The sequence below is a fragment of the Larimichthys crocea genome, chromosome III (genome assembly GCF_000972845.2).
Source record: "Larimichthys crocea isolate SSNF chromosome III, L_crocea_2.0, whole genome shotgun sequence".
In the NCBI taxonomy this organism is placed as follows: Eukaryota; Metazoa; Chordata; class Actinopteri; family Sciaenidae; genus Larimichthys; species Larimichthys crocea.
The window spans coordinates 42,831,035-42,846,639 of record NC_040013.1 but is presented as its reverse complement, the minus strand read 5'-3'; the positions used below and the strand labels follow the sequence as shown (position 1 = coordinate 42,846,639).

The window sequence follows — 15,605 nt, the reverse complement described above, 5'->3', positions numbered from 1 at the left end:
GTAGGAGTACCCAGAGAGAACCCACATATACACAGGGAGAACATGCAAACCACAGAAAGGCCTTAGCTGAGGTTTGAACTTTCTTGTTGTACAGTAAAGTGACATTGCTAACCACTTTCACCACTGTGCCACCCACACAATATCCAAATCCTAAAAGAATGTGTAAGTGACCGACCGTCATTATAACATCTTTTATCCTCAAGTTTCACTTGTCCATCCAGTTTTGGTGATGAAACACTTTGTTTTCATGGTAACTACGTTTTTTAGTCTCATCATTTTCATCCACTATTGTTGCTGTTACCAAATATGTAAAATGCAACACTTTCTGTGCAAAGTGATCAAATGATTTCTCCCAAGACAGACCTGACATTGGCATTGAAAACACTGCTGTACCCATGTACTGTACAGCCTCACGAACTCACATCCTTATAACATCTAAAGTACATGACGGTAGCGCAGAACAATGTCAGCTTTCATTTGGGCTTTTCGTTGTGTCTCTGTGAGCTAAAAAAAATGTCTTCAGTATTCTGTTTAGTCTCCGCCACTTCCTGAATCTGTGGATGCCAAAGAGTTAGCCAGTCCCTAACTTTGTTTGTCTGTAAACAATGAATTTATCAGTTTCAGTTTGAGAGCGTTTGCTGAAAACAGGTGCGTGCTGATGGTAACAGCAAATGTTCACAAAGACCAAAACAATAAGTTAAAAGAGGAAGAAAAGCTGCATAAACTGTGTGAATTCAGCCCTTGGACATCAGCTATAGTCGTATGATTTACTGTCGATATCAAAAATGAGTGAAGCTTCATGTCTACATATAAAAATGAATTCACAGTCATCTTTATTGTGACTTGATCCTGTGTGAGCCTGTGTGAATTCACTAATCACACCCTGAGGACATCTACGTCCTCTGCTGGCACGATCAACTCTTCATTTCTCACTCATGGGGAAAAGCGGGAATGGGAGAGTGAGTAAACACGTGTGGGGAGCCACATGAATTTCAGGAAAGCAGGGACAGACATTATACAGAGGTTAAGTTTTAGTTTACTCTTTTTAAGTGACCTCATAATCATTTGGAAAGAATCTGAAACCGTCTTTGTAGCCATGCTCGTGTTTGTATGTGCACACAATTGATTTATGTTTTTTTGATGAGGGCGTCCTGTTAGTAAAATCAGACATCCCTGCAGAATTGTATTAACTAAACAGACGGCAACATAAATAATACACTACAGAATTGTGCAATGGAAGTTTTTGTTCAGCTGTCTCTATTCAGTCACGTCAAGTTTTAAAGAAATAGTTTGACTTTGGTCAATATTTTGAGATATCTGTCTTAAATATCTATCCTTAAATATGAAGTTAGAACTGTGGGTCACAGACAGTTAGCTTAGCATAAAGACTAAGAGCTCCGGAAAACAGCTAGCCTAATTCTGTCCAAAAAGGTCCAAAAATATGCATACCAGCACCTCCAAAGCTTGCTTATTAACATATCATATTTCATTTGAAGTCACTGAAGTATAAAGAACATATGTGCCAAACTATGTCTTAGCTAGGAGCAGCGACTCACTGGATGATGTGCTGGGAGGCCGTTTGTTATTTCTGGATAGACCCAGAGGCTAGCTGTTTCCCCCTGTTTCCAGTATTTATGCTAAGCTAATCCTGGCTTCAGCTTCACGTTCAACGGGAAAACACAAAAGTGGTATCATTCGTCTCATCTTACTTTCGACTAGAAAGCAAGCTTATTTACTGAAATGTTGACCTGTGTCTTTTATCATATTGTTGGAATGTAGTCATGTAGACAGACACAACAACAAGTGAATATTGATATGCAACCTGAACAGCATGCAGGAGGTACTCAGAGTGAAAGTAGATAGACGAGAAGATAATATTTTGATATGTTAGCGCCTGTAAACTCTCACACTATTTCTGACATTTGAGTGGCGAGCATACAAGAACTATGATGGATTTGATGCTAAAATGCAACATTCCCATTTTAATGTTCCTTCCCATCTTTATAAAGGATATGAAAATGAGTTTATTATGGTGGTGTAGGATGACCTTAAGTTCCTCTCCTTCCACAGAATGCTGTATGCTGAAATGAAACTCTTGTGTCACACTCTCTTTTTCATTGGAAAGGGGATCAACTGTCTGTCACTGATGATTTTTTTGAAAAGTGTACACACTCAATGTTTCATTACTATAGAGGAACTAAGCCCCTTCGCAGTGGTTAATCTACGTCATTGTTGTCTGCTGATGAGCAAATCTACTGATCACAGAGCTTCTGCTATTAAACGCAGTAAACAGCTTGACATGCGAGAGTAGTAACATCGCCACAGAGTGGCATTCAAATGCCCAAAGTTTCGTTTTTCGTGACTGTTTATCAGTGTTGAACACTTACAGTAAGTTTCATGTTTGGGCTTGTTGAAGATTTGAAGTGCAGCCAGTGGTGTCTGATGTAGATTACCGGAGCATTGTTGTTCTTTTTTTGTGTTTACTCAATCATCTCTGGAGTGGGAAATTCCAGCAGTAAAGTGTTGGTCAGTTGTAACCCAAGCTGACTGTGCTGCAGCACATTCAGTTCCCACTTGGATTTTTGTCCCATCGTGAGAACGTGTTTCTGCCTAGTATTGTGCGCACATAAAACACATAAAATTCCCACTAAATTCTCCAAGCCACTGCATGTTTTATCTTACAGGCTCTTTATTGGTCTTTACCTCCTGAGAAAGAGATGAAACCTGTTTGTAGTATGCATTTTTCCCTACATCTGCACATTGTAACCTAGTTTGGCCTAAATTTTAAACACATTGGACAGGGACTTTAGATTAGATTAGAATGAACTTTATTGCACAAATACTGAGACAATGAAATGCAGTTAAGCATCTAACCAGAAGTGCAAAAAGCAGTGTAATATGCAGAGTAACATACATAACAATGAGGATACATATACTGTATGAACAGGTAAGATACATGCTATTAACAGTATGAACAGTATGAACAAAGTGAAAGGAATACCTAAGATATATACAGCATGTGCAGCAGTTACAGTAGGCAAATGCAGGTATAGGTGTTACAGTGTGGGTGTAAGTACAAGTAATGCAATTGGTAGACATTATATACAGAATAAACAGCCAGATATGCACACACTAGATCTATACAGTAGGACAGAGGTATAAATATGTATTAGTATGCATGAACCAATGACTGTATAAAGAATGGACAGCACATGCATGGCGTCACACGTCTCAGAGTTTGGCTGCTGCCATGTTGATAGTCCTGCTTCTTCCACCTCCTGGCTAATCTAAAAATCAACAAAGATGTGGATCTTTGGGAGACCTGAAGTGAGCCAAATGAAACCTGGGTGCACAAACAAGACATCTGTAACGATGCCTACCTGTCACTCAAAGCGGCTATTTGAACAGATGATTTAAAAAAAAAAAACTCTGTGTGAACATGTCGTGAACATGTTTATGTCACATTTTAATATGGGGCCTTATGAAGATTGACATGTTCTGTAGCCAGCCTCAAGTGGAAGTTCGAGGAACTGCAGGTCTTGGCACTTCCGCATTGGCTTCACTTCACAGCCATGGATGTAGCCGCTTGGTGTGAGCAGAACTCCTTGTGCACAGCCAGTAGTAGCAGGCAGGTGCTTGTCAGTCGCAGGATGAACAGAGTGAGGACCAAAATGAACTACCACACACTTGACTTTGACTTTACTATGAATATATTAGGAGAGAACATGTTTGGCAAGTGGCAACCTCAATGACTGTGAAGTGAAGTCTATTTATTGCTATAAATATGCCCTACACTAACTTTTTATTGGTATTATACATGCACAAAAAAATGAAATATTAAAACTTAAGGTATACTACAGTTCTTTGTCTCTAACAGCAGGAATGAGCTTTTCATCCAGGACTGAGCAACAGTATATTAACTCTATCCCCAACTGCCAATGAAAGGTAGACTTTCAGGTCTGACATGCACTGATATCTTTCATAACTGAGTAATAATTATATTGCCCACTTAAGAAACTTCACACACAATAGATCTAGCTTTTGATTATAGGTTTCTGGGTATAGAAGATGACAAAATGTCCAACTGAGGGAGAGAGTCACTAGAACTTAAGCTGAACAAGGATGTGTTACTACAAGCTTTAGCTTAATAGAAGCTTTGAGATACATATAAACTGTTTTGCTTTAGAAGAAAAGCATGAAACAACTCAAGTATGACTCAAGTGTGACACCAGTATATCACTATCACTGGCTGAGGTTTCTGTGGTTTGTGATTGCTGATAGAAAACCAACCCACCCACACAGAGGTGATTCAATTTATGTCTTCATGCTCAAGAAAGAAATGCTGTCACCTAGTGCCTCATACTTGATCTCTCAATATTATCCAGTCAAATACTGAGTTATCTGCTGAAGGTGATGTAGTGAACCCAAGTTCCACCTAGCTGGAGAGTGTGGAGTTGCAACAGAGGCAGCAGGTCTGATGCAGAACAATACAGTAAATACAAAAAATGTCAAAAGATGCATTCACCAGAATAAATATCCAACATTTTTAAAATGAACCCAAATGAAATTCACAATAAGATATATATGCAGATTTAAAAAAGTCATTAAATAAACAAATCAAATCAAATGTCCCCAGCTACCTCTGTGGTGAATTTCAAGTTCTTTTACTGTACCCATTTTCTAATGAAGTGACGCATACATTATATTATATACATTCATATACATATGTGTGTACACACATATTTATATGTAATCACTTTCTACAGATATACTTTGGATTATAAAGAGAACAATAGACTAGGGTCAACACAGGTGTTTCCAATGATACTGATTAAGGTCCCATTCCATTTATTGCAGCAGAGACTTTCCAACTGAACTGAACCTTAATTAGTATCACTGGTAACGCCTGTGTTTACCTACTATTTCATGTCAAAATGACTGCTGTGAAAAAATGCAAAGAAAGACAGAGTTAATATAAATACACTGTTGCCCATACAGTTGTAATCATTCTGTTTTCAGACACATTCCTCTCGTTATTCCTATTCATACACATCAGGTTAATTGTGGCTTAATTTTCACTGTGATATGTTTGGAAGAGATTGATTTACCTGTCAAGAATAAATCACATTCTCACAATCATTTCTTTAAAAAAAAGGTAAAAACATTGTATTCCAGCTTTTATGGGTACACTGTGTATATATATAAAGAAATAATCCTTTTCCTTTTTTACATCTAATTAATATAAATAAGGTCCCCTTTGTTTTTGTTCTCTATTCTTCCCTTCTGCTTATTATTATTATTAAGTATTATTATTATTATTTCTCTAAAAACCTGGAAAAATGGAAAAGCAAACCAAAAGAAAAACGTGATGTCTTAACTCAGCATCTATGTTTAATCCTATTAGCTGGAGAATATTAATTGAATTAATGCGTCCCTTAAATCAATTTCACGAAGTGTCTTCTTCCATCCATCCAACAGATGTCAGCTTTGCCTTTCCGATGTGGCCTCCGCCGGGCTGAGAAGAGGATGCTGTTTGGATGAAAATCAGCGCTGGGAAGAGCTTGGGGTTTATTTGGATGTTGAGGAAAAATGGCTACCAGAAGGAAGGAGAGGAAGCAGTGACCACTTTTGGAGTAAAGCATCGTTTGTGACATATGGATACACTCGGAGTGCCCCAAGTAACTGAAACATTGGGGGTTTATCGTCGACGCTCTTGCAGACGGACTGTGTTGTCTCCTGGTGAGTCCATGAAAGACGCAGGTCCAGCTAGCACTGCGCTGCTAGCCGCCTAGCATGCGAGTTAGCTAGCACGGACAGGAATGTGCATCTCGGCTCGGCTCGCTTAGTTTTCAACCTCAGCACAGCATGTCAGCAGTAAAGCCCAGAAAGACATGACACGTCCAGTCTGAATGCTGAAACACAAAGCAGGCTGTCTGTTCGCAGTGTATTCACTGAAGGCCATCGTCAGTGTTTAGCTTGACAGTTGTCGTTCAGATGCTAGTGCGATCAGCTGGTCATTAGCTTGCTGACGGTGGGGTCGTGAGCTAACGCTGCCATAGCTGGCACCTCACAGGTTTGTTGTGTTTTTAATCATTGTCCGTGCGCTGAGGTGCGTGAATAACTCATCACAGTCTCTGGGAAACACATGAGGACTTGGTCCGGTGTAAGTTAACCGTGACGGGCTCAGCTATAGTTTGTGGCGTTCATCTCTTACTCAACATAATATTATGGGTGGCTAAGCAAGGTTTGTATTGACGTTGCGATACGTCCGGTATTAGCCAAGGTTTACCGGTGCTGAAGTCGCAATGACTGGCATATTTAGTGCGAATTCATTTGATGGTGAAAGACTGGCCATGGATGTGCAACTTGAAGTCACCCGTGTGTGTGTGTGTGTGTGTGTGGCCGCTGGACAGTGCATTGTTCATGACTACACGGCTGCCGATACAGTCACCTAACAGGAGCTCAGCCTGAGGTTGAACAATGGTGCAAACCAACGTTGTTGCAAACTTGTGCTGTGCTCTTGTAGTGTTTGCTGTGACCCTTGGGTGAAGAACGACACAGACAGAGATCACATGATGGAAATGGTTTTACTTCTGCAGCTTTTATCCTTGACACAAGAGAGAGTCACATGAACCACTGTTAAGTAAGTAAGTAAGTACAGTAAGTTATAAGTAAGTATAAGTTAAGTAAGTTATAGATCAAACAATAGGCATGTAGTGCAAAGCCACATTGGAGGAAACATAGTTTCAAGCACATCTAGTTTTAGCTACTTAAATTACCTTAAAGAACACAAATAGAGCATTGGAAAAATGATTTGAGAAAACTCTCTTATGTAAATGTAATTTCTAGGTGAAATATTGCAAAACACATCTTTAATTGCTTGTGCAATTCAGGCATTGCCGTTAGGCTTTCCACACAATGTAATAACCGTTATGAAACCAGTGCCTGAAGGCTGTAGCTGTAAACATTTGCAGGCAGGACAGAAAACTGGCATCATATCCAGTGACGATATAAAATTTCACTTTTTTTTTTGTAGGTCTAAGAAGTAAAATTGATCATTTTCTCAGGGGATGGTAGACAAACCTAATCAGCCACAGCCAACGTTTCCCTGCTTTTTCCACCGTGATATAATGAGTGACATGTTTTTTGTGTTCACTATCAGTTTGTTTAATTGGGTCCTCGAAGCTCTACTGCTACAGCAGCTGTGGGAAACATATTTAATCGTTTCCAATTACATACCTGCCTTCCTTTTAATAATTCACACTGGCACCGTTAATTTACATTCTGTTCGCTCACACTTAACAGCAACGCGATGGATGTTACATGCGGCTTAATTGTTTATCCTGATTGTCGCATCCTTCTTATGGCTTCACCTGCCAAAAACAACACCATGCCGACTCATTGTCGATCTACACCTTTTAATAATAAGAACAATTTGTATAGTCATTTCCTTCCAATAAGTATAAAAACAAAGCCTTTAAAAACACCTCACAACGGAAAGTGAATATTATGAGCTTGACCAAATTGGTATTTACTGCAGTGCTATTCTATTGTAATAACCTCATGCTGTTTTGTTAAACTCATAGAATAAAATTTAAGGGGTTCAAGTTGACAAATGCAGATAATTAAAACAGTAAACAATGAGCATATGTGAAGGGAACATTTCCCATATTTATATAATAAAGAGATCTAGAAAGTAATTATTTAACCAAAAAGAACATTTCCTAAAAATTAACATAGCCATGAAATGACACCTTTTGACTAGACAGTGAATGAGAAATATGTGTTCTACAATTATTATATGCAATATAAATATTGCTGCCTACACATCTTTGTATCCAGACTCCTGACTCAGAAACATTTGGTTTGCCCAGCCTGAATTGGATGGCTGAATTTAGTTAAGCTATTAAGCAAAAAAACACTTTGAAGTTTGAAATGTCAGGCATGGTGAAGTTGTTGTAGTCCCTTCATTTCGGTATATTTGGTCATATTAACTAATAATTTGCCGTGCCAACACAATCACTTCAGAGAAAAGCAAGGTCTAAGAAGGCTGAGAAATGCCTGGCTGCAGCCACCAAATTGTTGTTAAAGCGTTGAATGTAGCTACAGTTTACACGGCCAAGCGCCAGCTGAAGACAAACGATCATCATTTGAATGTCCTAATCTAATATGAAAACCCGATTAGTTCAAGTAGCTGTTGTCGTGTGGGCTGCACCCGCTTCTGCAGACTTTAGAGAGAAATTGAATTATTATTTTTTTTTTCCTGCATAGAGGGCCCTGTGTGTCTGCACTGGGAGCAGGAGGCTCAGATTTTATGAACTTTCATGTGTTTGAAATCATATATATATACATATATATATATTTTTACAGGAAAAGTCAAGCTAGCAAATCAGCTAATTAGGTGGCATTAATTCAGAAATGCCACTAAAACAATGAGTTGACTGACTAGGTTGAATATTTTTTGGTTTTGAACTGTGCAAAGGACTAAATAAGGAAATTGAAGACATCCTGGTATCACAAAATTGGTCTTAAAATATTAAAATGACTGTTAGTTGACTGCCCTGACCAAAAATAGATGAAATGTTCAGGTAAATCCATTAGAAACAACAATAAATTTCACCACTGCATGCTTTCGAATAAGGAAAACCATGAATAAGCAGGAAACTAAATCAGTTATTGAACATCAAACCTGAAGCCATATATCTGATCTTTTATGTCAGTTGACATCATTGCCTGTGGGGTCATATCAGCACATATTGTTGATGTATGGGCTGTTTTGCTGACTCTTAACCCTGGACATAAAAAATGACCCATGTTAACTTGCTGGGTGCAGATGACTGCTGTGGATTTTCCCTCAAAGAAGCGATAACATCACATGACATCACGTGGAAATTCTCATGAACTGGACAAAATAATGTTGGCATCAACTTTAAAAATGTCTTCACCCAAATAGTGTGAAACAGTCAATCCTCAAACATCCACGTTATTACTGTAGTTTTATTTAATAAATCAGCTGTTGAGTTCCTATTTTACTGTGATTACATAAAACTTACGGGCAGTTGGTGTGATGAATTACAGTCATAACTGAGCCTCAGGGCCTTTCTGTCTTCTGCTTTTCTCTCACTGTTCTTTCAAAGCTAACAGGCATGGAAACTGTGAAAGTCTGATCACTAGACATCCGGCTGCGTTTACTGTCCAGGGCTAAAACAAACTGTGCTCTGACTTACATCTACACCTGTATTTTTTGTTATTTCCATGCATGTTTCTCCTGTATTCTTTTTTTTTTTTTTTTGCCAGCTAAGACACAGTAGTTATTGGTCCAGCAGGTGTGACTTGAGATAAATACACATTATTTTAATCTGCATTGTTTGTGGAGTTCATTATGTCATTACAAAAGTCAACCATAACTGCTGGCGTATATGAAATTTCATCATGTTTACCAGCTCCTCGACATGATGAACACAAACAGCTTGACAACATTCCCATGGTTCTGTGATAGATTAACAATAGCTAAGTAATGTAATATGCCCTTGTTGACACTTTGTTTCATAGAAGCTGATAAATGATGTACTTGACTGAGGTTTGTGTTTTGCACCAGATATGTATTGCTTCTTCGATCTCCAAATATCTAAATTATAGTAATCCAGCACTAGTTTCTTGAAGCAGTGCTATCTGTCTGAGAAGATAGAGTAATCATGTAAATTATTGGGAACAAAAGTAAATAAGACTTGTAGGTGCTCTGACAACATTTTGAAGAATGTTGTTCCTAAGGCCATCTTGGACAGATTTGTAGATTGTAAATTAGGGCTGCCACAAACGTTTATTTTGATAGTCGACTAATCACCGATTGTTTTTTCGATTAGTCGACTAATCGGATCATACGTAAATTGACTGTAAAACATACAGTTTATCGCACCAGCATGCAGCTGATCAGATCATTAGCTTTCAGCTTGAAGTATGAGCTAACTGAAAATAAAAACAATTAAGATGATAGCTCATTAACCCTTTTATGAGAGTCCACGGCCCCGGGAAACGGCGAGGTCCGGGCGGACAACGACTACTAAATTAGTTGTCGCATATTTTGTTCGTCGACATAATTGTGACTAATCGACTAATCGTGGCAGCCCTAAAATACATACAGGTTTTTATAAAATAGGATGAGAGCAAAGACAGTTTCATCTATGGATTATTGCATTCCCTCTCTGTGGTGGGATGTGAGCGGCAACGAGTATTCTGTGCTTTGTGAGGTGCTTGTTATTGATTATGTGTAGCTAGATGTCTGCTTTAAAATCTCGTAGATAATGCAGCTCAAGGCCAATGCTAATTTCCCTCTCAGTGCACCAAGTGAGCTTTTTCAGGCCATGTAAAATGCACCGCAAAGAGAGCGACAGCCTGTGTTTTCTGCCTGTGTGTTTTGTAGTGTTTCTTACCAAATATGCCATGTCAGACACCAGACTTCACTTTCAGTTTGCCAGTTGTCATCTTTCTTGAGGGGAAGCGGCGTGCAATCAAAAAGCAGGAGAGGATAATTCTTAATTAGTCCTCAGGGAAACGGCTTGCACGTCAGTACACACACATGTTGTAGTATACACACATGCTTTGATTTGAAGTATATGTACTGAATGTTTGTACCATTCACATAGACAGATATGCACATACAGTCTTTTGTGCTAACAGATGCTGGATTACAGTGAGTTATTGTCAACAAACCCCAACAATGAATTGATTCCATGAAAATGATTGCCTGTGCAGCCCAAACCCTCGTAATTTTTTTCTACCATAGAGCTCCATTGTTGTCCCAAAAAACTATTAAAGACACAATGATGAGCTGCACACCTTTGCACTGTATGGCCACTGACAGTATGAAGAATGGACAGTGTATGTGTGACCTAGCCCCTAGGTTTCTGAAGAGCTGTTTTGAAACTCAGAATATGCAGTTCTGGCCGCCATGGTGGTACTTTAACATCGGCTAAAGATCAGCTTCTGTATCCAGCCTCGAGTGGCCGTTTAAGGAACTGCAGTTTTTGGCACTTTCGCATTGGCTTTGTTTCTCAGCCACCATGTCCCTGGACACACACAACATGGACACTAGTTCGTTTTGAGACAAAAAAAGACCCAGAACATGATTTGAGGTAAGGTCAATACAAAAAATAAATAAAATAGGCACTGCATAAAAGAGATCATTTGTTAACAAATAAAAAGATTAAAAGTAATAATAGCAAAATAAAATGCATACAAAAATAAGAAGAAGCACTGTTATGTATTTATCCACAAGTAACTGAAAACTTGCGTCTCTCCATTATATTTAAAAAAAAAAAATGTAAGTATTCGCCCCACTTTGCTTCATATAGATCTCCACAGCCCACTCTTGCAGAGAGGGCACACCCTCTGTCTTCCATCCCCTTATAAGTATTTGTCTGCCAATCATAATACAGGTTTGGACATAGCTTTCAATATATTTATCCTGTCCTGCAGAACTCAATGATCACCCAAAACAAATAATCTAGGACTAAATGGAATTTGCATCTCTGTAATCTCACATAGATTATCCTATATATTGGTCAAGAATTGTTGGTCACATGAACTAAATTACCCCCTCCCCAGGTGATGCAAGTCCCCAGGCTATTTGATGTGGGTAATAATCCTAATCTAAATAATCTGGAAGGAGTCTAATAAAAACTAGGTATAATTTTGTATTGAATAAGGCGTACATCCCTTGAAACTAGTTTAACATTTTCACAAATTCTGTTCCAATCCTCATCACTGAATGTCAAGTTCAGATCCCTTTCTTGTGTCTTCTGCAGCGCTGAAACGGGCCCATTACCAAGAGTCTGAATCAGCATTGAATAATGGACTCGTAGACTCGTGGACTCCTTTTCCATAACTCTTTAGAATTTTATATTTCCTCCTGTTTAAGCAACATTTGCTAAAACTAAAGCATCCGGCTGTTCTAGATGTGTTGCTGGTTTTGGTGTTTACATTGCATCTGTTTGCAGTAGTCAAATTAATTATGTGTACAGCATTTCATGCTAAAGCCACAACCTTTGGAGGATCTATTGTAGCATTTCCTGCTTCATTTTCCACAAAAACGGCATGAAGAAAGGGAATATCTTTTGTGGTTGGTTATGTCAGCCTTAAGATGGGAGGATAGCTCATATGAAACAGGAGTGAAGGGTTATTTACTGTATGTTGTAATGCCTGTGGTGTTTTACTGGACAGAGTGAAGGAGAGAGATCTTCCCAGCTCTGTTTATTGCTGGAGTGTGATTGTCTGTGATTTCCACTGGATAGCAGTAACTGTTTGGACTCTTGACACTCTTTAATGTTTATGATCACATGTGTGGTTTATGGTTATTAGTGTTCACCACCAACAATTTAACTGCATTATTTATGAACATATTGGATTCTGTTAATTCCCACATCACTGAATGGGAGTTAAAATTGTGATGCATGATTAGCAGCTGTCAGGTTTGCAATATAAGTGCATTTTTACGCAGAGAAGAGCCGAAATCACATCTGTACTCTTCTGTATCTGTAGAGCGATAGAGACCCCCCCCCAGGCTTTTATAACACATCAGGTCTCTATGGCTGCAGTTAAGCTTTTTCCACTTTCCAGTATTCAACCTTGCCGCTAGTGGTATGTTGAGTAGGAGATTGTATAGCAGGCTTCATTCAGCTTGGTGGAGGATCTGCATCCCCCGCTGGCCTCATTTCCATATGGCCCAGTGTGCCCCTGATGGAAACCACACTTCAGTATCTTCTTAGTGAACCAGAAAACTCAGCGGTTCTCAGGGTGTTCCACTGTAGTCTCTAGAAGAGAGTTTCTCAACTTTTATTCAGGGCTTTGAACCTGTTGAGAAATTCAGACATTCTCCTAATCAAAAAAATTAAACAGCTGCATGTGAATTTGAGGATGGCATACTTATTCTGTAAGGCTGCAACATCAGACAATAACTGATAAATATCTACTGCTATTCCCCAAAGTCTGAGTGGAGATGCTCACATGGTTTGTTTTTTTTCAACCAAAACAAAGATATGATTCAATATACAATTATATGTGTCACAGATCCAGAGGATGTTTGGCTTATTTTGCTTGATTTATGGAGCTAGCCTAATCAAATTATTGTAATCAATTAAACAACAATTATTTTCAAGAACATGGAGGGAGCTATGTAAATAATTATACATAAATTATGAGATGTTATCGGACAGAAAAATATCTCATCACATATGAATGTGTCGGTGTTTATAAAGTGCACAGATGAAACTGCGAGACTGCTCTTGAGAAAACGTCCCTGTATGTGTCTGGAGTCATAATAATGCAAAGTTAATGTGAACTTTATACATATATAATGCTAGCTAAATCCCCATAAGATGAATTTTTAATGGTGCTCACAACTGTGAGTTATGCATGCCCTCCCCCCCTTCTCTGGTCTAAATGGTATGTTCCTGTCGCTGTGACGGCCATAGCCCCCCTCACACTCCACCCTCCCCTCCTCTTCCTCCAAAGCCCTGTACACCCCACCCGGTGTCAGGGGGGGATCAGCTGTGCCAGTCCCGGCAGGCCACACACACACACACACACACACACACACACACACACACACAGTACACTGGCTGGCGAACAAAGCCCCTGGCACTGCCAATGAAGACAAGCCATGCCTCCGCGCTAAGCCTCTCCTCTTTTCAGTCCGCCGTGAGGGAAAGGCATGACACCGTTATCGCTGCCTTTCCTTATCAGAGAGACGACAGGTTTTGGGAGAGGAAGAGTCGGTATATTGTGGAATATTTTTGCCTTTTCTGCTGTTGAGGAGTTGAGATGCTGGCGGAGCGCAGAGAGAACAGCAGGTAGGGGGAAAATCAAGAGCTGGGTGCTGAGCTTGTCTCCGCGGTGACCAGGGGTTTGTTTACTGTTACTGGCAAGCCTGACCTTGGTGGATACAGTATAGCATGTTTATTGTTATCGTAGATGTATAACCCTTGCCTCTCAGTGTCAGTGTCAGACTCCTTTACATGTGTACTTAACATTTAAGCAGTTTGGTAGATGCGTACATCGAGAGTGACAGAGTGCAGTCGTGCAAGCTTCGATTACCATTCCATTACCATCATCAAGCAGTGAGGGACGCAACAGTCTGGGCTACTGTACATGTAACAAAATACCCTGATGTCTCTAGAGTCATTGTGTGCTGGATAGAAATGTAGCAAGGGCTTGCTAGTGCTATGTCTAACTTTGTATGTGTACTAGACATTTGGTTCCTTTTGTGTAATGTTAAAATCTTTTTATATCATTGTTGATGCATTTTTGAACATGGCACACATCAGTATGTAGTAAAACAGAGTTGTCCTTTTATATTTTTTCCTCAAGAATACTCACTGATTTTAAGTGAAAACATCTGGTAGTAAATTTAGGAAAATTTACAAGCACCAATTAGAATTCACCATGTTCTTTGAATTGAATTAAGCATCCAGGTCCTGCTCAACCTAGCCGCCAAGCTTAGGTTTGTTTTTGTGTCTTTGAACTCAATTTTTAGATTTTTAAATGCCTCCATTACACACAAAAACTAGAGGGCCTCTTGAGAGCACAGACGTCTACATACGTGCCTTGTTTCTGCAGTGATGTTTGAGGTGGTTTTGTTGTATCACTGCACAGCATTCATGTTGCACATGCATGATTCGTTTTGCCATACACAGCACTCCATAATATTAACTAGAGTGAAATTTTTTTCCTATATTGTGATTCAGATCTGCTTTAAACTTTAACCGGTACTTCCTAGGCCCACACTGCACCCTCCCACCAAGTTTTGAAAACATAACCTTCTTGGCGAAGGTAGTGAATAGATTTGTGATCCCAAAAAAAGCTGAGATGGAGAGGTAGGCATCTCCGATGAGATGGGATGAAAAGAAATAAACACAATAAAGAGCAAAATGGCAGTGAGTTTTACATACTTCCTTCTACTGTCACTAGTACTTTGTAATTACAACCAGCGTTTTTTTTTCCAAGACCCACTTGTTATGGATACCACTCAATGATATAACCAACACATAACTGAAAAAAAAATTGGCAAGGCAGCAGTACACTGACCTCATTAGAAAATGGTGGGCTTAGTCTTTTTCTTGCTGATCTTTGAGAAATCACTTTTTTTTGTCTTTCTGCATCACAACACTTACAGTGGTGATGGATGTTAATCTGCCAAAACAGCTGAGAGAAGAGGCACTGGTAGAGATCACCAACATATGGCTGGTGGCTCGTACTTATAGCCTGTGATGATGACACCACAGGCGTTGTTTACTGAAGGCCTGAATAGATATCCAGCGAGAAGGCTCTAGATGCTGCTCTTGTCCGGGCTTGTTTGGTATGAGATAATTTCTTGCCCCTCTGGCTTTGTAATGAATACAGGTCATGCATCAGCTGTTAATCACAAACCTGTTACAGTAGTTAGAAGCTGCTCAGTAGTAGCTTTGTGACTCAAAAACTGATGGTCGTGTGACGGTTTTAAAATGTCTCAGGGTGTCAGGAGATATTTTCTGTTGCTTCTGGCGGCTTGTCAGCTAAGAAAGAGAAGTATCTAATGGTGAGTTATGTCTCACAACTGCTCGCAGAGGAGA

At 39.4% G+C, this 15,605-nt stretch overlaps 1 protein-coding gene across 5 annotated transcripts in view; it reads left to right on the top strand.

Annotated features, from left to right (window-relative positions):
* The first annotated feature begins 5,494 nt into the window (after positions 1 to 5,494).
* Positions 5,495 to 15,605, top strand: part of wdfy3 (WD repeat and FYVE domain containing 3) — an 85,364-nt gene continuing 75,253 nt past the window's right edge. For 3 of the 5 annotated variants that reach the window (XM_027278273.1, XM_027278274.1, XM_027278272.1), the window contains exon 1: positions 13,650 to 13,847. In XM_027278273.1, coding sequence (XP_027134074.1) covers positions 13,819 to 13,847 — 29 coding nt within the window. In that variant the 5' untranslated portion in view covers positions 13,650 to 13,818. Of the gene's footprint in view, positions 5,740 to 13,649; positions 13,848 to 15,605 lie in introns of those variants that run through there. The other 2 variants (XM_027278276.1, XM_027278277.1) reach the window with 2 other exon arrangements.